At 44.0% G+C, this 26,485-nt stretch overlaps 1 protein-coding gene across 6 annotated transcripts; it reads left to right on the top strand.

The window, feature by feature from the left end:
• The first annotated feature begins 22 nt into the window (after positions 1-22).
• On the top strand, positions 23-26,200 carry STX16 (syntaxin 16). Of its 6 annotated transcripts, XM_060396971.1 has the most exons (9): positions 779-893; positions 4,851-5,017; positions 15,173-15,280; positions 15,884-16,024; positions 17,120-17,285; positions 18,320-18,411; positions 18,960-19,103; positions 20,473-20,553; positions 23,273-26,200. In XM_060396971.1, exons 3-9 carry the CDS (start codon positions 15,188-15,190, stop codon positions 23,375-23,377), a joined length of 822 nt encoding a protein of 273 aa, XP_060252954.1. In that variant the 5' UTR covers positions 779-893; positions 4,851-5,017; positions 15,173-15,187; the 3' UTR covers positions 23,378-26,200. The 6 variants fall into 6 exon arrangements, 5 of the variants coding, with proteins under 5 accessions (XP_004014487.1, XP_004014486.1, XP_060252955.1 ...); XR_009595954.1 differs by lacking the exons at positions 4,851-5,017; positions 23,273-26,200 and adding an exon at positions 19,836-20,022 and having other exon boundaries at positions 23-893; positions 20,473-20,556; XM_004014438.5 differs by lacking the exon at positions 4,851-5,017 and having other exon boundaries at positions 23-842.
• Positions 26,201-26,485: the final 285 nt, after the last annotated feature.

The raw sequence follows: 26,485 nt of genomic DNA, 5'->3' as shown, positions 1-26,485 counted from the left end.
CAGAACCCGGGACCCAGAGCACGGAAACGGCCCTGGGGCTGAGCAGCAGTCAGATCCGGGGATGGAGGGAGCCGAAGAAGAGGAGTGAGGAGGCCGTGGAGGCAGGCTCTGCTGCCCTCCTGGAGGCCGGCAGCCTGCTGTGGCAGTGGAGGACCAGGCCACCCATAAAGGGAAGGGGTCAGGAGGTCGGGGCCCCGGCCTTAGAGGGCTCAGACCAGGCCCCAGCAGGAAGCAGCAGGCGTTCAGGGCCCAGGCCTGGTTCGATTGTCCAAAAAGGGGCCTCAAGCAGGCCTCTCAGGCCTCTGGAGGGCAAACTGAGCCAGAGGCAGGCCTGAAAGCACGGCCCAGACGCGTGTGAGCCAAGTTAGACATGAGGCTCGGGCCCTAGGGGGTGTGAGAGACTGATGTGGTAGGGGGCTTCCGAGTCTTCCAGTCCAAAGCCGGATTGGCCAGTTAGACGCTTGTAGATCCAAGGTTGGATTGGGGAGGGGTCTCTGGGAAGTTGGCTAGCAACGCAAGGATTGGGGGGATTTGAGTGCTTAGAGATCGAAGGCAGGCCCTGGGTAGGGGGAGTCAGACAATTGGAAAGCCGAGGTGTTAGCTGGGGAGGGGTCTTTGCGCTTGGAGGAAGCACAGAGCAGCACCTGCTCGGCTGCAGGCCTGAGAAGGGAACCAGGCCAGGCCAAGAGAAAGAAAGTGAATAAACCTGGATTCTTAAGTGGGCGGGGGGCCCCTGAGCTGGGGGTCACAAAGGGTGAGACATGGCCACGAGGCGTTTAACCGACGCTTTCTTGTTGTTGCGGAATAATTCCATCCAAAACCGGCAGCTGTTAGCCGAGCAAGTGAGTAGTCACACCACCTCCAGCCCTCTGCATTCACGTAGCATTGCTGCGGTGAGTCTCCAGGCGGCCTCTCCGACACACGCCCTGTGTGCACTGCGGCTCTGCCTGTCTGTCTGTCTGTGTCTGTCTCTCTGTTTAAAAAAGAAAATAAGACTAGCATGGAAGTGCGGGGTCTATTGGCTGGGGTCCGCGAGCTTCGATAACCCTGGCTGGGGAAGAAGCATCTAGATCCTGCTCCACCTCTGCCTTGCACGCTCTCTTCACTTCCGCATCCCTCTCCGTCCTCCCCCTTCCACCCCCCCGGTTGTCCCCGCGCGACCGGCGCCTTCAATTTACATATGTTTTAGCACTGAGATTTGGAGGCTTTTTTTCCTGAAGCCTTTTTGTTCCGTTTTGTTTTAAGCGCCCCCCTCCTTCCCCCGTCCGCCCCCGCAGACAGCCTCACTTTGGTTCTGATGGTCGGTTTGCAGGCTGGCAGATCCAAATCCTTGCAAATGAACGATGCCTTCCTCGCTAGAGAGGAAGGAGTTGGGTGTTTTTTTTTTGGGGGGGGGGGTGTTCTTTTTTTTTAAATGGTCTCGAAGCCCTCTGTGTGCCCGTGTTCCCTGTGAATAATTGCTTTGCTGTTTTTCATGGGGGTTCTTGTTTGTGAGGCTGTAAGGTGCTTGCTTCTTCGTTTTCTATTTCCCAGACAGGAAATAAAGCTCTTTCTTCCATAGGAACTTTTTAATTCGAACGTGATGTGTATGTGAAAATTAACCCCCCAAATAGCCCACGATTTTGATTTAATTAACCTGAACCTTTCTTTAGCCCAGCTGTAGAATCTCTTAGAGGGAGGGCCTGGAAGGATGACTGTTGTTTTCCTGTTTGTTTATGATGAAGGGCTACTTTCCCGTCCAAACCTCAGTCTCTTGCTCTGTTGAACAAGGAAATGGGTGCAGATGGTCTAAACAAGAGGGTGATGATGAGCTCTGGGTAGCCTAAATTGAAAAGTTATGAAACTAATTTGTAAGGGGGGGGCTCCTGGCTGTAGACAGGTTGGGTTTGAATAGAAGCAGCATTGGGGGGAGAGTAAAATCACCCCAAGACTAGATTCTTGGGGTTTATGCTTGACAATAAGCAGTTTGGGGGCTCTCACACTTACTTCACCTGTTAGGGACTATATTCCTTTTAAATTTTTTATGACTTGATCTAAATGCTTCACAAAAAAATTGGCCATCTGTCTTGATTATTGACAGAACACCTACAAAAACAGTGTCTCCTTTTTGTTAATCACAAAAGGAAAATGTATTTGTCCATCTTGCTTACGTAAAAAAGCTATTGTAAACTGTGTGAACAGCTTTAGGAATAAAATCACGGTAAACTTAAATCAAAAAGCATAGAAATCAGGGACCCACCGAGTGTGTGTAGGTTTTCAGTTACTTGAGAATTTGAAGATTTTTTTACATTTGTAAACTGAAAAAAAAAAAAGGTATTATACTGAAGTAAGTGCAAAATTGAAAACAGGCTAATTCCAGCACTAATTTTGAAAAGAATGTTCTGAAATAAACTAAGAAGTAGAGAGTAGAAATTCAGTGGGGGAAAAAAAATCCTCAGTGGAACCTTAATTTTGCTAAGATGTAAAAATTGCATGTTCCTCAAATGGATTTTATGCTACCTTGTAGAAAGGAAAAAAAAACAGAACTTAAACTCATGTTAATATTTCTAAAATATTTTTAACTGATTTAAAAACATGTTTGCTTTAAAATTTTTTATCATATAAGGTTCAAAATACAGTACACCATAGGATAATGTGAGGCTTTTTTGTTGTCGTTGTTAACCATTTGGTCAGACAGTTTAAAAACCTGATGTCCGAGTCGGCAGCTTTTTAAAAATGCATCTCTAGGTAAAACCTATTTTTTAAATGGATTTCTTAGGCAATTTTAAATATATATATAAACTAAGTCATATAATTTAAAATATATAGTTCGTGTGTACAAGTTAGAAAAATAGACATGTCAGAAAATGTACAGGTATATTTAGCTAACTCATACATTTTCTTGAAAATAGATTTCTAAGTCAAACTAAAAATACATACCTAATTCAGAACACTAAAAAATATTTTCTACATAATATACCATTGAAAATGTTATATATATTGGTTTGACTATTTAAAATCTTTATCAGATGCTTTTAAGAATCAGATATTTTAAAATATCCTTATAAAAAAATCCTTGTAGTCAATTCAGATTATCTGAAAATAGATTTTGCAATTAAACAAACATGATTTGCCTAATTTAGAATTAAATAAGTCACATGTTTATATATTTTTATTGTGTACATTAAAAAACACATGACATGTCATAGATTTCTGAAGTGTTTAGGGGTGAGTTATTATATTTTCGGCTTGCTTGCAATTGATTCTCCAGAAACCATTTCTACATTTACACACAGAAACAAATATGGCAAGACCGCATGACTACATAGAGGGTACAATATTTTCAGCTTTTCTGCAAGTTGAAAAAATGTTGTAAACATGTTGGGGAAAAAGCTGTGTCTAACACAGTTTTTAAAAACTTTATTAAATAACTAATATTTTTAACTGCATATCTAGCTCATACAAATTTAAAAACCTCATTTCTGAGTTGTAAATTTTCAAAATCTTGTAGCAAATCAAACAATATTAATGCTGTCAAATTTGACTGGGTTTTAGGTGATATTAAGAAATAAAATTCAATAAATTTGTTAGACTTATTAGAGATCTACTGAAATGTTTACTATTGAAATGTCCAAATATCACTTCATTTATATATTTAATCATAACCCCCCCACACACACAATGAAGGAAACAAATAAGGCAAAGTGTTACTAATTGTTAAGTCTACTGATGAATATTTCAGGGGATGCTGTTCCATTTTACATACTTTCCTAGGTGTTTGAAAAAGCATAAATAAAAACTTAAAAAATAAATATCTGTCATGTTGAGAACACAAGTAAGACAATTAAAATACAATTTGTATATATTTACTAAAACTCAGGTAATTAAAAAAGAAATAACAAAGCTCTAGTGTCTAAATTTAAAAAAAATCATAAACTGAGATCTGCTTTCTAGTTAGAAGAAAAGGCTGTAGAAGTGGATACTGGGGTGGGCAAATTATCTCACAATTAGAAATAAATCACATCTAAATTTTTTTTTTTTAGTTTTAAGCCTGAATTTTTCACCTCATTTTGGGTGAAAGCTGTGGAAATTGATTGTAAAGTGGTGTTTGTGTTCGAATGTGCATATGACACACCTCAAAACAAAGCTCACATAAAATTGTCTTCAGAAAATTTAAACAGGCTTTTTTTTTTTCAACATCCCTGTTGGAGGAAAAAACTAGAAGTTGGTGGTCGAGGGTGGTGCAGTTCATTGTGTGCACCTATAAATGCACACTAAAACAGGTTTTTGCATCCTTCAGGCAAATATGTCACAGCTAAGCAGGAATTGAAGGAGGATATGCAGTGACAAAACAAAGTCCCAAGGGCCGGGGGGACCTAAAGGTCACTTGACCCAACATCCCCTCTGTGATAACCCCTCTGCCTGCTTGCCTTGACCGCATTCTCTGATGGGGATAGGAAATTACAGCAGGCGTCACCCCCACCTCTTTTACTACCCAAAAGCGCTTGCCTCCGTGAACCCCATCTGTCAGTGTCTTGCATCCTGTGATCCTGGCCCTGGCCCCCAGGGTCTGACACAGGAAGCCCATTCCTCCTCCTGCAGGACAGATAACCCTGCAGGACTGATAACCCTGCAGCTTGCTTGTGCCCCGGACCTTTCTCTAGCTCAGCAGTCCTGGCTCAGGCAGGGAGGTTAAGTTTCTTGCCTATGCTGAAGTCTAGTTTTCTGGTTTTTTCTTGTGGGCATTTTAAAGTTCAGCACCCAGAACTGCACAAAATTCTATTTAATTATGTTCTCCATTGTGTTGATATTAGTAAAACTAATTGTGAAAGGCCAGGGGTTTGATTTTTTTTTTTTTTTTTTTTTTTTAGACTCTCAGCAAAATGCAGCTGTTGCCATTTCCCATTCATTCTGCTTTGGCCTCAGTTTCAGATGCCCCATCACGGTTGTGCCTCAGGGCAGCATGAAATACAGGGAAGAGCACTGGACTCCAAACCTGGGAATTTAGGGCCAAGTCACACTCTGGCTGACTCAGAATGTAGGTCTCTGGGCAAGCTTTTAATCTCTTCTGACATCTTTTGCCTGATTTGTAAATTGAGGGTTTGAGTTAGGGGAGATTTCTAGTAAGTAGTCCTGTGGATTCAGCCGTGCTTTCTCAAATTCTCTTTTAATGCATTGTTTCTCCTAACCAAGCCTTGCAGTCTTAGCTTTAATTTGAAAAGGAGGAAATCATAGTCAACAGCATTGCCCTGTCCACCAGCCAGATGTTACCGCAAAAATCCTCAAAAGTGGCTCCAGTACTGTGGAGAAGTAGCTTTGACATTCCATCTGCCAAGTGCAGGTTTTAAGGCAACACCTCATTCAAAAAGTTACAGGCAGCTTAGCTTTAGGAAGCTAAGAATTTATAGTGTTAAATAATCACTAAAAAAATTGTGTAAAGTCTTAAACGAATGACAGGTAGATGCTGAGTTGCTGTTCTGATCTGATGAGGTGTTGTGTGACCTGTGTGATTCCCTTTCATCCCTTGAGACAGATCTTATGAGGGGACTTGAGCTACTTTGTCAGTGTTTGCTGTCTAATCTATTCTCTGCTTTAAAATAATACATAATCTATAAATGGAATCTGAAGTTAATTTGTCTTAGATTAGTTTGAAAGTAGCACATTATTTTTAATAAAACACATGGTGTGTTTTGGGGGGGGGGAAGACTGAAGGTTAAATATGTTTATAAGAAATCTGAAGTCCTTCTTCAGTCTTGACAGTGATACTAGCCCGAGATTTATTGAGCGCTCACTCTGTGCATGACTCGGGGCTTGTCCTTCTGCACATGTAGCCTCACTTAGTCCTCATAGAGCTCCATTACACAGGTGCTGCTGTTTTTTCCTCCTGATACAGGTCCGGAAACTGAGGTTTCAAGGAGTTAGGAAAGTTGCTCAGTGGTGCTCACCGGGCGAGCCAGGGAGCTGGGATAGGAACGCAGGCAGGCCTGGCTCCGAGCCCCTGCTACCCAGTGGGCCACAGGAGTGCTGGCAGCTTTTCCCGGACGTGTGCTGCAGGTCCTGGAGAAAGGAACCCATTTAAAAGAATATATGTATACACATATATAAATATATATATATTTTTATTTACTATAACATCTTTCTTTATGTCACTTTATAATCATGCCAGACCATTTTAACTTGCACATTGAAGATTCTAAGTTTTAGTCCATGCCAAGTCGGTTGGAAAATTAGTCCCCTGTCTTTAGAATCCAAGTATGAAATCATTGTATATTTCTCTTTAGATCTATTTGCTTTTCTGCTTCTAAAGATTCCATTTGAGCAGAGAGGCTTACTTGAGAATAAGGGTACTTTGTTGGATGAAAGTGAAGCAAACTTTTATTTTGGCAGTAACGGAAATAAAGTAAATATCACTATAGCATAGACCTGTATTTCCAACTCATTTTGCTCAACTTTTCCAGACTTCCTGAGTAAACACAGATGGGTTTCCACTTATTTTTCAGTTTTATGTAGAAAGTTCTTTAGACTATAAATTCCACATGCTACTTGGATTTTTCAGTATTTGCTTGATTGCACGCCATTGGCAGGTCAGAAGCCTAGATTTAGACATTATAAAGATTTAGAAGGTGATGATGTGTAGTATCGTGTTTTTCTTTGGCTCTGTTTTGGTTTTTCCTGATGGTAATTCTAAATGTTTTAATTCAGGTCTTGACAAAGTTTCCTGGTGGCAGGGGGAGTTTCGAAACCTGCTAATTTTAAGTAGCAAAGTCGGAGGGATTGATGTGCTTCAAAAAGATGATCTCCTGAATCTAGTTCCTGATGTGGTGGTAGCTGCTTATCACTAGTAACTCCCTGAAGTGCTGGTAAAAGTAGAGAGGCTGGAAGGTGGGGTAGAAAGAGGCCTGAACACCTGGGTCTGTCTGAATCTCAGCCCTGTGCCTTTTGGGAAATGAATTTATATATTCTAAAACTTGATTTTCTTATTTGTAAAAGAAAAATATACCCAAGATTCTGATTTCACCCCTTATCAACTAATAATTGCAGAGACTGAGAGATCGGGCTGTGTGCTTCATTAATAATCCAAGAGGCCAGGCTCCTGTGCAGCACAGATCTTAACCAGGGTTTGCAGTAATACTTTATCCAAAGATTAGACGCCAAGGAACCCCTGCTAAATGGGTAGATGTGCAGGTTGAAATACCGAATTAGGGGTTTTGCCCTGTGTCTTAATAAAAACACCTCAGTGCTTTCGTGCTGAAAATGTTAGCTTCCCTTTTAAAAGGGAGGTTTTTCTTTTGACGTGGTCTCCTCTATTAGCATCTTGTGCTGCTGTCATGGCAGGGAAAACACAGAAATACAGTTCTCTTGCGCTTATGGCAAATTGTAGAAGGAATGAAGGAGCCTTTCAGCTTCCTATAATGTCAGCTGATTGAATTTTTACACGGAGGAATGTTGTGTGGTTACGCTGTTATTACTGTCACTGTTTAATAGTATTTTGGCCCTGATAGACCAGTTTCATTTGCACTATTAATTTTTAAATAAGGAAGTTATGGTTTTTTATTTTCTAAATTTACTGCTCAGGATAAAAAAAAAATCAACACAGTTGATTATTGAAATTCACTAAGTATTTTAGTGATCAATACTGTTAAAAAAAGGACCTATTTGTTCAGATTATCTATCATTAGTAAAGATCTGTTCAGAAAATAGAGTTCCACGTTGATTGTAAAAAGATCCTTTCCTTTTAAATTGAAACTTAATCTTCTGCCTGCCGATGCTTCTTCCTTCCTGCTCCTTTTAAAAAAAAAAAAACCTCTCCTTTTTGTTTTGTTTTACTTTTAAAAATAATAGCCTTATAACAACAGTGTGCCTCCTAGACTTATTATAATACATGCCAAGCAAATAGGGAGAGTTTTCCTTTTCTTGTACCACCTGTGTCTCTCTCCGGGGACAAGCGGTTTCTCGGCTTGCTTATTGCCACGGAGGAAGCCGTGTCTTCGGGATTTAATTTGCAGAGCCCTTACATATGTGGTCACTCAAATATCATCTGAATACGGCCATAGACAATTCTTGTGGGCTGTTCGCGTTCTGATTTTGCTGCATTTGCAGTGCTGATTTACATGCTAAAATTTACTTTTATTTGACACAGTGAAATTATGTTTTAGCTTTGCTCTCTTATCTTCCTAAGGGAAATTTAGAATATTATATATGCTATTTGACATTTGTGAAATAGAAATACCATTATATTTTATTGCATTTAAAACAAGTATGTTTTATTTGTTTCTATTGTATTTTAATTTTTACAGCTGTTTATTGTTTGATTCCTACCTCTTTTACCAGAACAAGCACAGTAAATAAAAGTAAAAAACACAGTAAATTAAATATTGATATAGCTTTTTTTTTAAAGCAAGAATTAGAAGGGGGAGATTTTTTAAAAGCTTTGATTAGTAGATCTGTATTTTTAGTCAACTTTAGAGTTGCTTGAAATCTCAGTGTTTTCTCAACTGACCATCCCTTATCTATCTGTCTGTCTGTCCCCATCCTTTGTGTTTTTTTTTTTCTCTGCTGTCCCTAACTGGATGGGCTGATGGCAACAACATATCTCTTCAGGAGCTGGATGAGGTATTGTGTTTTCAATATTTTTGAATGTCAGTGTATACAATTAATGCCTATTTCTCTGAAATCTTTGGTTATATGTAAAATGCTAACAGTCAACACACGTTTTAGCATTTGTCATGATTACTTCTCCTTGTCGTGTTTTACAATTTAATCCTTAGGATTCATTTACTGTGTTTTCACACCAGGTGAATTGACGATTTAGAGAAGGGCTTGGTAACAGTATCTGCTACTCTTGGGAAAGTGTCTCAACTCTGGAGGCAGTAAAGGTTGAACGTGTTCTCCCACTTAAGATCAGCCAGATTGTTTTCAGATGATTCACGAAGCTCCCTTGACTCCCCAGGCTGTGCAGGGGGGTCGTGGGGGCGGGGTGGTGGTGGTGCTGGAGGACGTGATGTCTGGCAGAAGCCCTCAGGAAGCCGGCCTCAGAGCCACCAGACCTGTTGAGCTGTCTGCTGAGGTGTCACCGGTATGGAGCGAGTGACCCTCGGGTCGTGCTGACTGACTAATGGTTACGTGGCCCCCTTCCTAGCAGCACGATTTTGGCCTTTTCATTACTTATTAGCAATTCTCCCGGAAGATGGAGAGGGTACGTGTTCACAACACTTTATTCCAGTCATGCTAATAAAGCGTGGAGGAAAAAAGAGATTGAACTGTGATGGTTGGTTTTGTGTTTCTATTATCTGTTTCAGCCAGGAAAGGGTTGGAAATACTTTTCCTCAGGATATACGTTTTTAAAAGGGCCGTTTTAAAATTGAGGGTGGGAGGGTATCCCTGGTTTTTGTTTTAATTTGGAAGTATGAACTGTGAGATGGGGTTAGGCCCATTGTCTTCGAAACCAGTGGGGTCCCTTACTTGTTGACAATAACTGCAGATGGGAAACAGCCTGAAGACCCTTCCTGGGGAGCTGGTCACATAAAATGTGTAGCCTCGCTTGCTCCCTGTGCCACGCCTATTAAAGGGTCCAGCCTGTCTCAGGCCTGCAGGGCAATGAGCTCCCAGATGCAGGGCCATGTGGGAAGAAGCCTGATGTATAATGATGGATACTGCAATTCCTACTCTTTTTTTAAAAAAAAATTACGTTTGATTTGTTTATTTTTTAAGAAAAATAACTCACATTCAGGCTTGTGAGTACTTAGGAGATTTTTGAAAAGAGACACAAGAAGCTGTTGACAATGGATAACTTCCAGGAAGTCTGGGGTGGAAGGGAAACTGCCAACCCTTTTCTTAGGTCGAGCAGATAGTTTGAAACCATGCGCGTCTATTGCTTGAGTCATTAAGAACCAATTAGTATTGAAAACCAAACCCATCCATCTAGGAATATGTGCTGCCCTTACTGAATGGTTTGGAAATGTGCAACCTGTGGCCCCCAGAAGTGTTCCCTGGTTGGGGTGGGGGGGCCTGCGGTGCTGGGAAACAGTCACAGTGGCCTAAGTTTGAACACTTCTCCCACTCGGCTCATCAGGGTCATCTTTCCTGAGGGCTCCGCCGTCTGAACCTATTTCCAGGCTCTCCTGCTTCCTCTTCAGGCAGGCAAGTTCCAGGCACTGGCTCCCCCGGCCCCACCCCAAGTTCTCTCTGCCACATTCTGGAGCAGAGACCCAGAGTGAGAGCCACCTTTCCGGCCACATGCCCCAAGGCCCAGCCTGTCCACTCTGGAGCCGCATGGCCCCTCAGCCCGCCACCCACCCACTTCCCCTTCTTGTCCTTTGTCCGGAATCAGCACATCAGCTGTGAAGTGAATTGTACATGACATGTCTTATATTTACTTCATTCATTCATTGCATTTAGTGTTGACTCAGGCACTAATTAGGAGTGTGTGTTTATTACGATTGCGTGCCTGGTGCCGAGCAAGAAGTGGGGCTGTGTTGCAAACAGCGTCCAGAGTCCCAGCTTTGCCAGGGCACAGTCGGGCTTCCAGTTGCCCCCAACGTGGGTCAGATGGAGGCCATCCCTGTGTCGGTGAGGCCCAAGCATGCTCTCCTGACTGTGTCATGGTGGCCACATGGGTTTGTCATTTCTTCTTCTGAAATCACCTTGAAAATCAGCTGCATCCTGGGGATACCAGGCTCTGCTCTTCTCCAGAAACAAGTAAGGGGTGCCCCGGGAGAACACCACCCCCGTCACTCTCCTGCCCAGTGTCTGGCCTTGCTCTCATCTACTCCTCACCTATGACAGAGTCATCTCCCAAATTGTTGGCTTTTTAAATTCATAGAAGGAATGATTTTTAAAATTACAAGATGTAAGCATCAGGTTCCCAAACCACATACCCTGGGAAGGGCAGGGTGAAGTGGCTGGAGCACGGGGCCAGCCAGCATGGGCTGGCTCCCTGGTCCCCCTTCTGGGGGCAGCATTGAGAAGGGAAGTCTCAGCCCCTTGGTATCGGTGTTTGAGGAACAGGGAGCCGTCTTCTCTGCAGGTCTATTGTTGGGCTGCAAGTGGGGGTTCAGTCAGGGTCCATAACCTACGGTGCAGGCAGTTGTTGCTTCCTACTTTTTAAGTTTGTATATGAGAGTTGAGGGGGCAAAAGGAAGGTTAGTGAACCTAGCAATATTTTGTCTGGGTGGTGTGGTTGTCAGAATTTTTAATTGTGTATTTTTGGCACACATAAAAAAATGACTATCTTGAACATTTATTGTTTCATAATCAGAAAAGGTAAACACTATTTTAAAACAATCACAGATCAGAAAGAAAAAACTGTGGTGCTGATAGCCCCCAACTCTTTTATATAACATGCTTCTTCACTCCCTCCAAGGAAGGAGGTTTCTTCAGCCTTAAATGTCTGTTAGCCATCTGAGCACAGTGAGTTGACTGCACCACGTACATGCCCACCTTGTCTCGGGTGGAAACCAGAGCCGCCAGGCAGTGTTTGCCAACGTCCCGTCTGGACTTTTTAAATGTGTGTTGCTGCAAACCATCCAGAATTGTCAGCATTGGTTCTTATTACCAGTGCATTCATTATGACTTAACTTAGTTTATTATTTTTTTTAGATGAGTGTGCGTGTGTGTGTGTGGATATATTTGACTTTTCTGATCTCCGCAGAGGCTGTGCATATCCTTAATCTTATGGAACACTAAATCAGCCTTCTCGTAAAGGTCGGGTTTTATAAGAGGAGGAAGGCTGTATAGTTGGAACAGTAAGATTTATAAGACTGTGTTCGTGTGTGTGTGTGTGTGTGTGTGTGTGTGTGTGTGTGTGTGTTTTCTGTCCATAGATCAAGCACTTGTCCATGCTGTCTGGTGTTCTTTAAAGGGACATTTGTCAATGTCTGAAGTGGAACAAGGGCAGAGATAACTTTGATGAACTGAACAAGAAACCTGTGGGTGTGCCATTGTGAGCAACTGTTGAAATTTTCCTGCACTGATGCAGTTGAGCTGGGTAACTCTGGGGTGGGGTCACACACCCTATAGTTCTTAGAGGACACGAGTTACAAATAGATAAGAATTCTTAAATTCTTAATTCTCATGAGTACAATTTTATTTATATATTTTTTTCTTATTTAAAAAACATGGAAAGTTGTTTTTTTTTTTTTTTTTCACTTCAGAAGCATAAGTTCGTTAAGAAAAGCTTTAGTGACCATCATCGTCTCTTCACTGGGGGGACATGGAATGGAACAGCAGCAAGTGAAGTGAGTGAAGAACAGCTTTTTTAATGCCTGAGTTGACTTGGATGGCAGCTTGGAAACTGACATATTTTGGATCTTAAAAATGAGAAAACATTGAAATAGGAAGTGAGGTTTCTGAAGTTGAAAGGGTGATTATTTTGCATTTAAAATGTATTTTTTTAATGTTCATATTTGTTCCCAGTTTTAATTGGCAGTTACCTTCCGTTAGATTTTCCCTTCCTAAAACAGTTTTTTTTTGTTTTAATGGTACATACATACTGTGATACATATTACAAGCCGATTCTGATCAAATAAATGACACGTTTCTTGTAAGGCTGCCTTTCTTTATCATGATAAACTCTTGCTATAGATGATATCATAAAGGGGACAAATTATTCCCTGTTTAAAGTTTTTAGTCTTAGAGAATCAGCTATTCTGTCTCATTGGCACAATCCTGATACAGCCTGTGGGAAAGCTAGGGCTGGCTAGTTGAGGAGTTATCTCTCCCCTTGGTCCCCAGCAAGCTTCCTTGGGACACTTGAAGAGGGTGTGTATGCACACTCTTTTACATGCAGTTTTTGGGGGCACACGTCTATTATGTAAAACCAAGTACTGCTTAAAAATGAGTTGAATCCACTTCAACTGACTTCATATGTGATTTATAAAAATTTCTCACTTGTTTCAGTGAAATTGATACTAGTTACTACTGTGCAGATAAACTTAGGTAAACCCTCTGTATCTTTTTTGGTTTAGTGTATTTTGGTTAACAGTCACAACAGTACAAAATTGTGAGTTTAGAATCTCTTAATAAAATAAATTACTATTATTTTATTGAGATATGGTGTAATAGTAACAGGCAGTATGTTAGATGATGAACTGGCACAGTGGAAATTCTATGACCCACAGGTGTCGCTTTGTGTGAACAGCTGGAGGTTTAAGTTCTGCTCCAGTTAGGCAGCAGCTCTGTGTCCAGCGCCTGCTATCCAGCCAGCAGGTGCTGGGTGCTGGTCTATGGTTGGTCCTTTTTGGTTTGGTCATTGTGCCCACTCCAAGGCTGCATAGCTCTCGGTGGCTTTGGGGGGAGTTTTGAGGAATACACAGCTGTGTGGGGGGTGAAGGGCTGTGTCTGCAGAATTCAAGAGAGGCCAGTTTGTCCATGCCTCTGTGCTCAGCCGAGCCTGTCCTCTGGTCCCTGGTGTCGCTGGTGGGAAATGGATCCGAGGACTGTGTCTTGTGTTGTTGTTGTTTGAAGGTGAGGGCTTGTTATCCTGATAACATTTTCTTAGCAAATTGCAGTTGTATTTCATGGGCCTGCCAAAGTGATTGGCAGCTGGTAGGGTGATTGGGGCTTCCGGAGTCAGCCAACCCAGGTTTTAATCTGTCACATAATAGCTTTGTGACCTTGGGCAAGCTAGTTAACTTTTCTGGGTTTCAATTTCCTCATTTATAGATTGGAATAATAGCCCCTAGCTCACCTAGCTTGTGTGAGGGTTAAAATAATAAAAGGAAGGTAAAATTCCTATTAGTGAACTCTTAAAAACAAACAAGGTGGCTGTGGTTGAGAATTACACAGCACAGACGCAGAGCCCCGGTAGTGCAGGTGGGGTGACGCACCATTTGTTCAGGACCTGAAATGACACTGGCCCTGCAGGGTCCACGCCACTGGCGGAAGGCGCTGGGCCTGAGCACGATTCATATGCCCAGGGAGCACTGCTGGGGCGGCTGGTCCCTTCAGCGTGGTCATTGCGTCAGACGCGCCCCCTGAGCCAGTGGGGGCAGCGCCTCCCCCGCTGTGACAGAGCCGGATGCAAGACTCCAGTGTGCTTTTAGGAATTTTGCTGTAATCTCCCTGTTCCGGGTTTAGGGCTTGTTGCTTGAAGAATTCTTTGAATTTAGGCTTTTCCTTATGTGATTTTTTTATTTTTTTAACTCCCTTTTATCCTCATCTGAGGATGTTAAAAATTTTGCCTTGTTCCTTTATTGTTAGGGGGGAAAGAAAACTGTATTTGCTGAATGAGTGAAAAAATAAATTTAGATAAATGCAGGGGGGGTGAAGAAAAGCAGTATGCATTCTCTACCCAGTTCTGCAGTGCAATTTAGAAAATGTACAGAGTCCTACCTGGAGCAGACTTTTATATGCTGTTTTCCATTATTTTCTGATCATCATTTGCATCTTTTGAAACTGGCATTTATAAATTCTGAACTCTGGAGGAGTACCTCAAGATCCTTTAGCTGTTCACTGCCTCCAGGCAAGAGAACAGTTTAACCACACCAAACCTGTGATTTCCCTCCCATTCTTAAAAGCTTTCCAAGGCAGTGTGTTACATAGGTAAAATAAACAAGTACTATGGAGATCATTTGAAAATAAGGGAAAATGCTACCTGTGGACATTTAACCAAAGAAAGGGAATGACAGTGTAAGATTGCCTTGAGATTTTAAGGATTGCTTTTGCCAAATGGTAGATAATTTGCTGACTGTTTTAGGCAGTTCTTTCACACATTTTAACACCTGGTTAATGATCTTATGACTAAGATAACTGGATCAGCCCTATTTACGAAATAAGCTAAGTGTCTGTAAGTAAACCTTGAAATGTTTGTATTCCTTCCATTTACAGCCTAGAATATTTTCTTTTTTAACATGTCTGATCAAATGAATTGCTGAGTTTCATGCCACCCCATCATAGTACAATACTAAGGTTTTTCTTTTAAGGATCTCTTGTTGGCTCTTTCATTACATTTTCATAGCCAGATCAAGTCAAATTCATATTCACAAGTATGTCCAAGGAAATTAAGAAGTGGTACATGGAAAGATAGGAAAACAGTTCCATATCCTAGCAGTATCAAAAGCAAGTTTGTAATCCAGGCAAGTGCATTTGCTCCTCTATTTCCATGTCTTAGTGAGCAACATTTAAAAGGGAGTAAGAGTGTGCTTGTCTGTGCTGAATTTGAATAGTTTTTTAATGTCTCTTTATTTCTTTGTAGCTTGCTGATGATCGCATGGCTCTGGTGTCAGGCATTAGCTTGGACCCAGAAGCCGCAATTGGTGTGACAAAGCGGTCCCCTCCTAAATGGGTGGATGGAGTGGATGAAGTAAGTGGAATGTTCGTTTCACACTCTCTTATTTATTGAGGTAATTATGACATTAACATGTTTTAAGATATTTGCCATAAAGATTGATTTGGCTACACTTGCATGCATGTCCTTGTAAGTGTGGTAGCTTTAGAATTATTCAGGTTACACACCACAAGAAAGGTGTGTGTGTCTGTGGGCATGCTTGTGATTTTGGTTTTAGTAGTAACTGGTGGCTCAGTGGTAAACAATCCGTCTGCCAATGCAGGAGACTCAGGTTTGATCCCTGGGTCGGGAAGATCCCCTGGAGAAGGAAATGTATACCCACTCCAGTGTTCTTTTCTGGGAGATCCCATGGACAGTGAAGCCTGGCACACTACAGCCCATGGGGTCACAAAAGAGTCGGACATGTCTTAGTGACTAAATGACACTTGAATTACAGAAAGAAACTGAAGAGCTGTGTAACCAGGAAGAGTGGTATTTGAATGTCTGGTGGTTTGAATTAAAGGTTGCTCAGTCAACTATGAATTGGCTGAAGACTGAGCTCCATACTCTTGCGTGTAGCTGGTTGTCTCAGAGGCAGACAGAGGGAGAGAGTAGAGCTCTGGGGTTTCATTTGTTTAGATACAGTATGATGTTGGGCGGATTAAACAGAAGATGAAGGAGTTAGCCAGCCTTCATGACCAGCACTTAAACCGACCTACCCTGGATGACAGCAGCGAGCAGGAGCATGCCATTGAGATAACCACACAGGAGATCACGCAGGTGAGGAGGGGAGGGGTCCTCAGGTGGGAACTCGGTCTGCCGGCCGCCTCACCCTCTCAAAAGCTGGCCCATGGTACAGTGCTAAATGAGTCCTAGAGTTTCGCTTCCCAGCGTGAAGTTCACAGAGGGATCCAGGAAGCCCTGAGCTCCTCCAGGTTTCAGCATCTGCACTCCTTGTCCTGCAGGAGTGGGGACTGTTTTTTGATCATTCTTAAATACTGCTGTGGATTGATCTGAAAATTAAATTCAGAGCATTATTGAGTTCAGTCATTTGATTTTAAGTTGTGTAACTTGTATTGTATACTAGTTTGCAAATTTTTTTCTTGTTAAAGAAAAGGGTAGTTGTAATTGAACAGATGGGGAGCAGTTGCCCAGACTGAATCTCTTAATATCCCAGAGAAACTCAGCCTCCTGGAAGTGTCTGTTGTAAAATGTTAAACTTGAGTAATTTTAAAATAATATGACTCAGGACTTCCCTGATGGTCCAGTGGTTAAAAATCCACTATGCAACGCAGGGGACACAGGTTCCATCCTTGGTTGAGGGTGCTAAGATCCCACATGCCCCCTTGCCAAAAAAAACCAAAACATAAAGCAGAGCAATATTGTAACAAATTCGATAAAGACTTTTTTTAAAAGATACTTTAAAAATCTTAAAAAACAGTGTGACTAGTGTGTAAACAAGCAGTTACATTTTTCATTTATTTATACCTCCTGGGTTGCTACTGCACAGAGATGGGGCATGGTGGGTGGGGAAGCCCTGGGGCATTAAGAGCATTTGGGTCCTGGCTTTTAGCGATTAACGGTAGTGTGATTCTCATTTAACTCCTCAGACCCCAGTGTTCTTGTCTGTAAAATGGAAATGATGATGACAATACCTGCCTCTTGGTTAGGGTGGCTGTCGGGATTAGATGAGAAGGCTGTGAGGAGCAGTGCACACACATGTGCACACACAGCGTCTTTTCAGGTCTGGCTCAGCTCCAGTTTCCTGGCCATCCTCAGTGCCAGCCTGCGTGGCCAGAGCCGCTGTGTGTCTCAGTCCGGCATGCAGGCACCTCGGGGCCCCCGGCCCACTGTGAGCACCCCCTGTCCTCCCAGCTCTTCCATAGGTGTCAGCGTGCGGTACAGGCGCTGCCCAGCCGGGCCCGCCGGGCCTGCTCAGAGCAGGAGGAGCGGCTCCTCCGAAACGTGGTGGCCTCGCTGGCCCAGGCCCTGCAGGAGCTGTCCACCAGCTTCCGGCATGCACAGTCCAGCTACCTCCGACGTGAGTGTCCACCTGCGCCAGGCTCTCAAGTGACGAGCGTCCCAGTGCTCAGGTCACAGAACAACTCTGTGTTTCTGTCCTCCTCTTCTGCTAGTTCTCCGTTTTGTCCTTTGCTTTTTTCGTGGTTAGCCTTTGCATATCCTCCTACTTCACGAGGTAGAAGGTAGCTCCTTCTGCCCCCAGTGGTAGCCACATCGAGGTTGAGACCACCCCACGGGGCATTGACAGTCCTCCTCTAAAAAAACAAAAGAGAAACTTACTCTTTTGTCAAGTTTAAAGTATTCGAAAATCAATGTTGCATATTTTAAAAGCATGTCGTTTTCTAGGTGTTAGGCTTGCGGGAGCTGCTGATAAATGGGTAAAAATAGTTGTAATCATGTTGAAGCTTCTTTGCCTATCTGTCTTAACACCTTACCTGGTAATAGTTAAAACAGACACATTCTCTCCCAGCCTCCCTTCCTTCCCAAATAGAGCAAAGTCAGGTTTCAGCTACATCCTCATTCAGAGCACCCATAAACTGGCTTTTTCTGTATTGCCATTGTAATCAATGATATCCCCATAGGCTCCCCCAAAAGCTAGTTCTCCCTCCCGACAACTGCCATATTTGTGTTTGTGCTTTCATTTTGCTACTTCTAAAATTTGATTAGGGCCACTTGGAATTCTTACCAGAGGTACTTTTAGAGAGAAATACTTAATGTTTTAAATGCTTTTTAACAGCAGTTAAATGTTTCTGCTTCACTTAGAGAGTCTCAGATGATGGTGTTGCAGTGTCATTTACCTGGCATCCAGTGAATTATTCACATTTGCAGTGTGATTTCTGTCCTAAGTAACCCTGAGTGCTTGCCTGCTGTTGCATGGTTGTGGTCCTTTATTGTCCCCCATCTCTGCTGGAGGTGAGCAGGGCTTCTTCTAAAGTGGCCAAGAATGTCTCCATTTTGACTGTTGAGTTTTACTCTAGATGCCCCCTTTTAATGGTGGAACAGTAACCAGGATGGTTTACGTATTCAAGTAAAGTGAATTCCTGTCCACGATAGGCATGAAGAATCGAGAGGAAAGATCCCAGCATTTTTTTGCTACATCAGTGCCGCTGATGGACGATGGCGAGGATAATACTCTGTATGACCGGGTATGTGTCGGGGCCACAGACCCGCCCACTGCGCATGTGCGCTCCGCTCTGCTCTCTTCTCTTTGCGGACCTTTAACTTCCCTGAGACACAGATGGATCGGCACTGCATGGCGTGCACGTCTGTCAAGTGCTCTGCAGCTGGCGGGAGAACAGTCATGGGGGCCATACTGTTTCTTCCTTTCTAAAGACTGCACGGAGACCTTGTCAGCTGCCTTCCAGAACCTTCTGGAAAACAGTCTGCACACCCCACTCCCAGGAAGAACCCTGAGCCGCACAGGCTTCTCCCTGGTGCTTTTGCCACTTGGCCCTGGGGTTGCTGCTGACAGGGGGTTCTCTGTATCCCCCGCTTTGGCTGGTGATGCTTTAGAGCCTGCTGTTTCAGGGAGATCAGATCTTTCTTGTTAGGGAAAAAATAAGTGCTTGTGTGTTGTGTGCTCTATGGAAATGGTTTCAGATTTTATTTTCTTTAAGTTATATCTAAAATGGTACACCATCACTTTCTTGGGAAGAAATCTAACGTGCACGTTTCGTCCTCTTTGTTTGGCTAGGGTTTTACAGACGAGCAGCTAGTGCTGGTGGAGCAGAACACACTGCTGGTGGAGGAGAGGGAGCGGGAGATCCGCCAGATCGTGCAGTCCATCTCCGACCTGAACGAGATATTTAGGGACCTGGGAGCCATGATCGTAGAACAGGTATGTGCGTTTACCTGCCTCATCGGTGGGCTCTCCTGCCCTGATACCTCATTCTTCCCCAGGCTTTTCGATTCTGCACTTTTGTCAGGAAAGCAGTTGGAACCCATTCCTTCTGTGTATATACAGTGTGTTTGCTCAGTCGTGTCCGATTCTTTGTGACCCCATGGATTATAGCCCGCCAGGCTCCTCTCTCGGTGGGATTCTCCCAGGCAAGAATACTGGAGTGGGTTGCCGTTTCCTACTCCAGGGAGTTTTCCCAACTCACTATGTATGTGTGTATGTATATATGTGTACAAATTATATGCAGACTGCTGTCATGCCCCATAAAAATACTAATAAACTATTTTTTAGATGAGAAACAGGTGTCAGTGACAGTACTCACGTCCTCTGCCTCCATCCCAGGGCTGTTGCCAGGAGCCTCCGTGCCGGGGGCCTGGCTGGCTCTGGCCACGCTCAGCGGTGATTCTGACGATGGATAAGTTTTCCCATCTAATTTTGGCAGGTTATTGTGTAACGGCAACTGGAACCACTAGCCCTCAAGTAGAATTAGATTGTTTGTTCACTGTTACAATCTGATTAGGGTGTTTTATTATCTTGCCAGTGGGGATTTGGGTCCTGATCCCCCGGAACCAGCTGCAGACTGGAGCAGACAAGGCTGTGGAAGATCTAGTTAGGTTAATTACTCCCGTGGCTCTCATGGAACTGTTAGCGCTATCGTCTCTCCTGACACAGCACACTTCTGTTCAGAGCCCCATCCTTCCGTGGAGCCTGGTGTTCCCTTCTTCCTGTTTGAACCCAGCAATTAAAAAATTACAAGCAAAACTCTCCTGGAGGTGAACGTGTGATTTTACATGGTGTGTTGGAGGCAGCTGTGTTTGCTTTGACGCATGGAGGCGCGTGGAGATGCTCAGACATGATAGTAAGTTTCCAGACCTCGTTCTAATCAGGTCCAGCTTAACTGGCCTTCTCTGGTTCCTTGAACCTGTGAGTTTAAGCCACAGATGGGCACAGAAGCAAGCCCTTCACCACTCAGAGCCTGTTTCCACTGAACCATATATTTCTTAAAGCCCCAGTAAGCCTGAATATGGAGTGTCCTGTAGTGGCTAAATCCAAAAAAGAAACCTCAATTTGTCAGTATTTTCTTCTCATGAGCTGGGCTTTCCTGCAGCTAACGGCAGCACTCTGCCACTGAGCACCTCTCTCTGCTTGTTATGGACTCCAGAGCTGACAGGGTGTCCCTTTACCTCACAGTCAAGTAGAACAGATAATCCTGTGGATGACGATGCCTGCAATCTGCATCTCTCATTTCTGAAGCTCCATTTTCCCAGTTGCGCTTGTTGATTGTCTGTGACTGTCATTTATCACCCAGGGTACCGTCCTTGATAGAATCGACTATAATGTTGAGCAGTCCTGTATCAAAACTGAAGACGGCTTGAAACAGCTCCACAAGGTAATGACATATCTTTCAGTGGGTGAGAATTTGAAGAATTGTTTTCCCATATCAAGAATTCGTACGAGGCTTGTCTTCTGTCTTAACTGTCCCTGGCACTTTCGTCTGTCATCAGCTCGAGATGGGGCTGTGCAAATGCAGCCTGTCGTATTATTCAGAGCCCACCATGTGGGCTGTGGCTGTTTGCCTGCACTGAGTGAATCCCAGTGCACCCCACATGCAAAGTTGAAGTTGCTGAGAACCCCCTTCTGTGACAGTAAACTGAAAGAGTCGGGGTTTTCTTCCTTTTAGAAAATATTTTATTCCTTGGCTAGGCCCTCTTGTTTTAGGGAATCGATTGAGTGGGTATTTGTTAAAATCTGTGTTGCGCATTCTGTCTGCTGGTAGCTGCTGACTCAGGCCTCCCTTGTTGTGGTACTTTTCTGATGAATTACTGGTGGGGATTCATTCTGGAGAAGATAAAAATCTAATTTTCTCTTTTAATTACCACAGTATATCTGTGTACCACCTTGAGGAGAGAGTAGTCTGTTGAAGTGAGAGTATTAGCTTTCTCATTCTTTGCTAATAATCCGATGGCTGTCTCCAGAATGTTTTTCATGATATTTGTTAAAAATAGATGGAAAACATCTTTAAAAACCTTGTAATCAACCATGAGAAACACATATGTACACTGCTGAGTGACTCTCATATATAATTGGGTGCATGTTTTCTTTAGAAGGAATGAAATACTTCACAGATGAAATAAATTCTGTCCATCTTCTCATGGATAGCGGTACTCCTAGCCATGTGTAATGGTCATTTTCTTGATTTGCTAATGTACTTCTCGATCATCTCTCTGAGACCAGTTGCTTCCTGTGGTAGAGGTGACCGTACCTGACAGTGGTGTCAGGTTTACGGAAGGTGAGGCCTTGCACAGGTCTGACCAGAAACCGTCACCTTCCTCTTCTATGTGCTTGTTACCATGTGCAGGGCGGGAGTGGGTGGGACGCCAGCAAACACTGAGAAAGAGGTCTGCCTTGTGGACACAGGAGGCTTTTTCATTTTTTTAAGCATTTGGTTTATTTGGTTGCTACATTTTATGTATTAGAAACGTGAAAGCTAACTTTAGTTTCTCACTCTGTAATATCTGGGCCTTCATATGCTGTTGAATTATGCATCGGTTTTGAAGTTTCTTAAATAAAAACTAGCAAAACATGTTTTGTAATACAACAGAGATAAAGGGGAAAAGCTTTCTCTGCGGGGGTGTACATATCTAGTGGGAACTGAAAAATTTGTTTAAGGTTCAACTTTATAAATCATTTTGAAAGGTTTTAAAGTATATCACCTGGTGTCGGCTTCAGTGGTGGTTACTGACTACAAGAGAGAGCACGTTCTGTCCTCTCTTGGGCTTGGCTGGCCATTCCCTTGGCGGTCAGCTCATCTGAGGCTGGCGGGGCCTTGGAGTCACTTCTTCCGAGCCAGGCTCTCCAGACAGGTGAACGTGCCCTGAGGTTTCCTCCTGTGGATGAGTGACTCCTGGTGGGTGGGCGGGCTCACTTAGGACACAGAACTGGGGGTCAGAAGGTTGGCAGGGAGGGGGAAGTGGGCGTGGGAGGCTGGGCCTTCTGGGCAGGCGCTGCCCTCAAGCTGTCTCCTCGCTTTCACTTGCACCTTTGCCATGAGGCAGTGCTGTCCACAGAAGTGTGGGGAGTGTGCTCTCTCAATGTGTTCAGGCGGAGTAGGCAGTGGCACCCTACTCCAGTGCTCTTGCCTGGAAAATCCCATGGACGGAGGAGCCTGGCAGGCTGCAGTCCATGGGGTCGCTAAGAGTCGGACATGACTAAGCGACTTCACTCTCACTTTTCACTTTCATGCATTGGAGAAGGAAATGGCAACCCACTCCAGTGTTCTTGCCTGGAGAATCCCAGGGACGGGGGAGCCTGGTGGGCTGCCGTCTATGGGATCACACAGAGTCGGACACGACTGAAGCGACTTAGCAGCAGCAGCAGCATGTGGTCAGGGACACCTTCGCTACTCTCTCCTCCCCTTTCCTTTCTCTGGGTCACGTTCCTACATGATAGGCGTGTGTCACTAGCCACACAGGATGACTCAGCTCGGGTAGGTTCTTTCTGCACCTGACCCCATGGGGCAGCTTTCCTGTTTTTGTTGGGTTGGTGGAAAAGTCTGTTTGGGTTTTCCTGTAGCATCTTATGGAAAAACCTGAATGAACTTTTTTGGCCAACTCAATACTTCCATGGATGAATTTCTTCTTGTTTGCAGACTCAGAGGAGGTAGAAGAGCTTTTCTGGGGCCCTCACTTCTCTCCCTTCTGGCTGGGGTCACTGGAGCCAGAAGTTTGATTTCTCAGTGAAGGAGCTGTGCATTCCTCCAGAGAACCGTGTCTGGAAGTGAGAGTCTTCCATAGAAAGTGGGTCCTTGGGGTCAGTAGAGGGGATGCAAGGAGAGGTAGGCTGTGTGGAGCTGAAGGCAGAGCCTTGGACTTCTCCCGCGGCCCTCAGGTGATGGTGGGTCCCCAGGAGGTGCTTCATGAAGCCTGTAGGTAGGGGACTCGGAGATCATGGGAGTCAACTGCACTCTGGGAGTTAATGGCAGCAATTGTGATGATGGAGCCGGTGGCAGAGGTGTCAGGTATGCGGGTACAGCCAGAAGCTAGGACCAGAAATGAGCCAGACTTGATTTTGGAGAAAATGACGACCTCTTCTCCCTCCTCTCCCTGTAGGCAGAGCAGTATCAGAAGAAGAACCGGAAGATGCTGGTGATCCTGATATTGCTCGTCATCATCATCGTCCTCACTGTTGTCCTCGTCGGCGTGAAGTCTCGCTGAGCAGCGTCGGGCCAGTGTGTGCGGCGCGTGGACCCGGGCACGCAGCCCGGCGCCCATGGGCTCTGGCAGAGGTGCGGCCCCAGCCTCGCCGGGGTGGCGGCGGTCCCATGGACTCCTCGGCCTGGTCATGCTCACGTGAAGGGAAGGGGCATCTGTTTTCCTTCATTGTCAAGACGTGAAGGACCTTGGATACTGCTGCGGAATAGAGATGAGTTCTCACTTTGTTGATTTTTTTTTTTTTTTCCAGAAAGAAAATATCAGTTGAACGTTTACAGGCCTCATCACGCTGTTTGATGTATCATACCTGTATATGCTCTTTTTTTTTTAAGCGATCATGTTTGAGCAGCATGTTAAAAGAATTTTTGGAAAAAATTTTTTTAAACCATCTGGTTTTTAAGAAATTTGGTACCAGAATCTTATGAGTAGAGGCAAAAATGCCTCTTCATCTTTGTCTATGTATTTTCCAGTTGAAAACAAACTGAGAAGTTCTTTAAGAATTTATAATCCGTTCCCCATTAACTTAATTTAACTTTTCCATCACTGTTAATGATCAGAGTAACAAAGTGTGAAAAATAAGAAACCATCATTGATGTTAATTAACACATTTAGATGGGCCAGTTAAAACAGCTTCATAAGTTTAAATTAATTGTAAATGGAGTATTCCTCATCTCAGATTTGTGCACTGCATTTTCTCCTGTAAACCGAAAGGGGTTACTAAGCAGAACCAGCCAAATGCAATAGTTGATGATTTGAAGGAACCTCACATTAAAAGGGCACTCGGCAGTGTCGGAAAAGTCACCAGAGCTGGCCAGTGTGTCCCCGTGCCCGTCCCCAACCATCCTTGCTCAATCCATTACTTATATAATAACTACATAAAGACCTGTTCAAGCCAGACACCATTTAATGGACTGTGAATTTACATGGAGGCCATTCTAAATGGGTCACCCCATTTAGGATTAGTGGGTCTCAAATTATTAACCAAACATGACTCCATTTCAAAGTAAAATATTCCCCCAGTGGTTTGATTTATTGGCCCTTCCACTGCCATTGAACATGCCCAGAAGGTAGGCATATTCCTGCCGTTTGTGAAAATCTTGGCTCAGAAAACCCCTCTTGTGTGAGCATGAATCCGGTCTCCAAAGCAGGACTTTGTTGTTCATTTACCTATTATCAATATGGTGCTCAAACATATTCCTAGACCTGTGGAGTAATGTGGAAAGTGATGATAACTTTGAAACCTGAAGTTGTTCATGTTTTAACGGGTTTTGAGACACCAGTATAGTTTTAACGGTCTTTGTGTCATTTTTGATGGCTTTCCATTGTTTTTACCTCTTGTAAAATGTTTTAAAAGAGCATGACCTCATTAAGTGTGCTACGTTTTATTTGGACCAGTCACATAACCTCTCTCTCTCGAGTTGATTTTGAAGTTATTTCCAGAAATTTAAACTCAAACCCCAAGATTCAAGTTGTCCAAACAGGTCATGTGCTTAAAACCCAGACCACTGCCCAGCTTTTCCATCCCAAGTGGTTCATGAAGCCGGGCAGTCCCTGGTTCCTTGTTCCTGAGGTGGGCATGGGGTGATCTAAAGGCATCCCTGGCATATCAGGAAGTAGCATGGCATTCCCTGACAGCTACTTACTAGGGAGGAAGGCCAGGAATGAGGTCCAGCCTCTCCTCAATTACCCCTGAAATGGGGGGCTTCCTTGGTTCTTGAGAGCAGCTGTAGGCTCTTTAGCCTCAGTGGTTTTGAGCTCAGGGAGTCAAGCTGCTCCCAGGATGGGGGCTGTCCAGATGAAGGACTCCCCTCCTAGACAGCCTGGGATGGTGTTAAGGGTTATTGCGGGAGCTTTTCCAGCGCTTAGGGTCACTGACTCGTGAAGCAACATAATCCTTTAAGAAAGGATCACTATTTATTTGTATTTATTTTTAGTGAACAGGGTGATTAGTTGGATTTTTTACCCAATTCCTTTGGGTAAGATAATGAATCTGACTAGGGATGGCTTGATCCTGTGTGGGATCCAGACAGCTGCCCCCTCTGATTGGATCCCCGGCAGCACCAGCTGAAGCCCAGCCATCCGCTGCCATCACCGTGTCCCCAGGCCAGCAGCAGCTGGAGCACATGTTCCAACTTGCCAGGCTCCACCAAACTCTCCTGTTTTGTTGAGCCGCCTCTTGGAGACAGATCAGCAGCACTGCAGGCTGGAAGGGGAAGTTAGTGATGAGTGTCCTGGCACCCAAGGGTCCTCCTCTCTCTCCTTGTCTCGCCTATGGCTCTGGTGGCAAAGGTGGCTCCTCCTGGCTCTGCCCTCGCCACAGGGAGGGCTCCTCCAGGCTCAGCCTGGAGCGCTGCCCACTGGGACGTGGCCTGCGCAGCTCTGTTGACCGGGACTGGAGAGGGGACCTGTAGATGTTGCCAGTCAGGTCCCTGGAGCTCCTGATCTTTCCCAGATGGGGACTGAGCACCACTGTGTCCTGTTTTATTAATTTGGGGTTGGGGGAGGTACTGACTTGCTGGCCCTGGGCGTGAAGCCGTGTTCATCTCTAACGAATTTACTGCAGTCTCTGCTAATTGAGAGAGCATTATTTATTTGTTTTGACACAAGTGCTTTCAGTGTTTTATCCTAGCTAATGGCTTCTTAAAGGTAATAAAAACCTTCCAACCTAATTGGTCAGATAAGACTTTTGTGTGTGTGTGCTTAAATAAAGCAATTAGTGAAGCGCTTCTATCCAAAATGATTTTTTTTTTTGTCCTTTTTAGAAAACTAATTTACTGTTACTGGAAACTTTTTGTACAATAAACCAATCATGCAGATTCAAGAACACTCTGTTATCCTAGTAGTAATTTTAATGATGGGCTGCCTGTTTTCCTCAAGTGCGTCTGTGTTTCAGGGGAGCCTGGCCTGTTACGTGACTGTTGGGGACCGATGATTATTTGTTGTGTGCTGAGGCCTTTGCCTCAGTGTTGGGGAGTCTGTCTGTCTGATGAATGCTTTCAAGGGGACCCATCAATATGCTACCCACTGTCCCATGGACAGAGGAGCCTGGTGGGCTTGCAGCCATGGGGTCACAAAGCGTCAGACATGACTGAGTGACTAACACTTTGACTT

This window comes from Ovis aries, chromosome 13 (genome assembly GCF_016772045.2).
Source record: "Ovis aries strain OAR_USU_Benz2616 breed Rambouillet chromosome 13, ARS-UI_Ramb_v3.0, whole genome shotgun sequence".
NCBI classification, from domain to species: Eukaryota; Metazoa; Chordata; class Mammalia; order Artiodactyla; family Bovidae; genus Ovis; species Ovis aries.
The sequence above is the reverse complement of the archived record's forward strand: the minus strand, read 5'-3'. Positions and strand labels throughout refer to the sequence as shown.

Excerpts from the sequence above, each read along its gene's own strand:
- STX16 (XM_004014437.5), top strand. The coding sequence starts at position 762 with ATGGCCACGAGGCGTTTAACCGACGCTTTCTTGTTGTTGCGGAATAAT. Across the intron at positions 16,025-17,119 it reads CCACACAGGAGATCACGCAG|CTCTTCCATAGGTGTCAGCG; the intron begins GTGAGGAGGGGA and ends CTGTCCTCCCAG. Across the intron at positions 18,412-18,959 it reads ATAATACTCTGTATGACCGG|GGTTTTACAGACGAGCAGCT; the intron begins GTATGTGTCGGG and ends TTGTTTGGCTAG.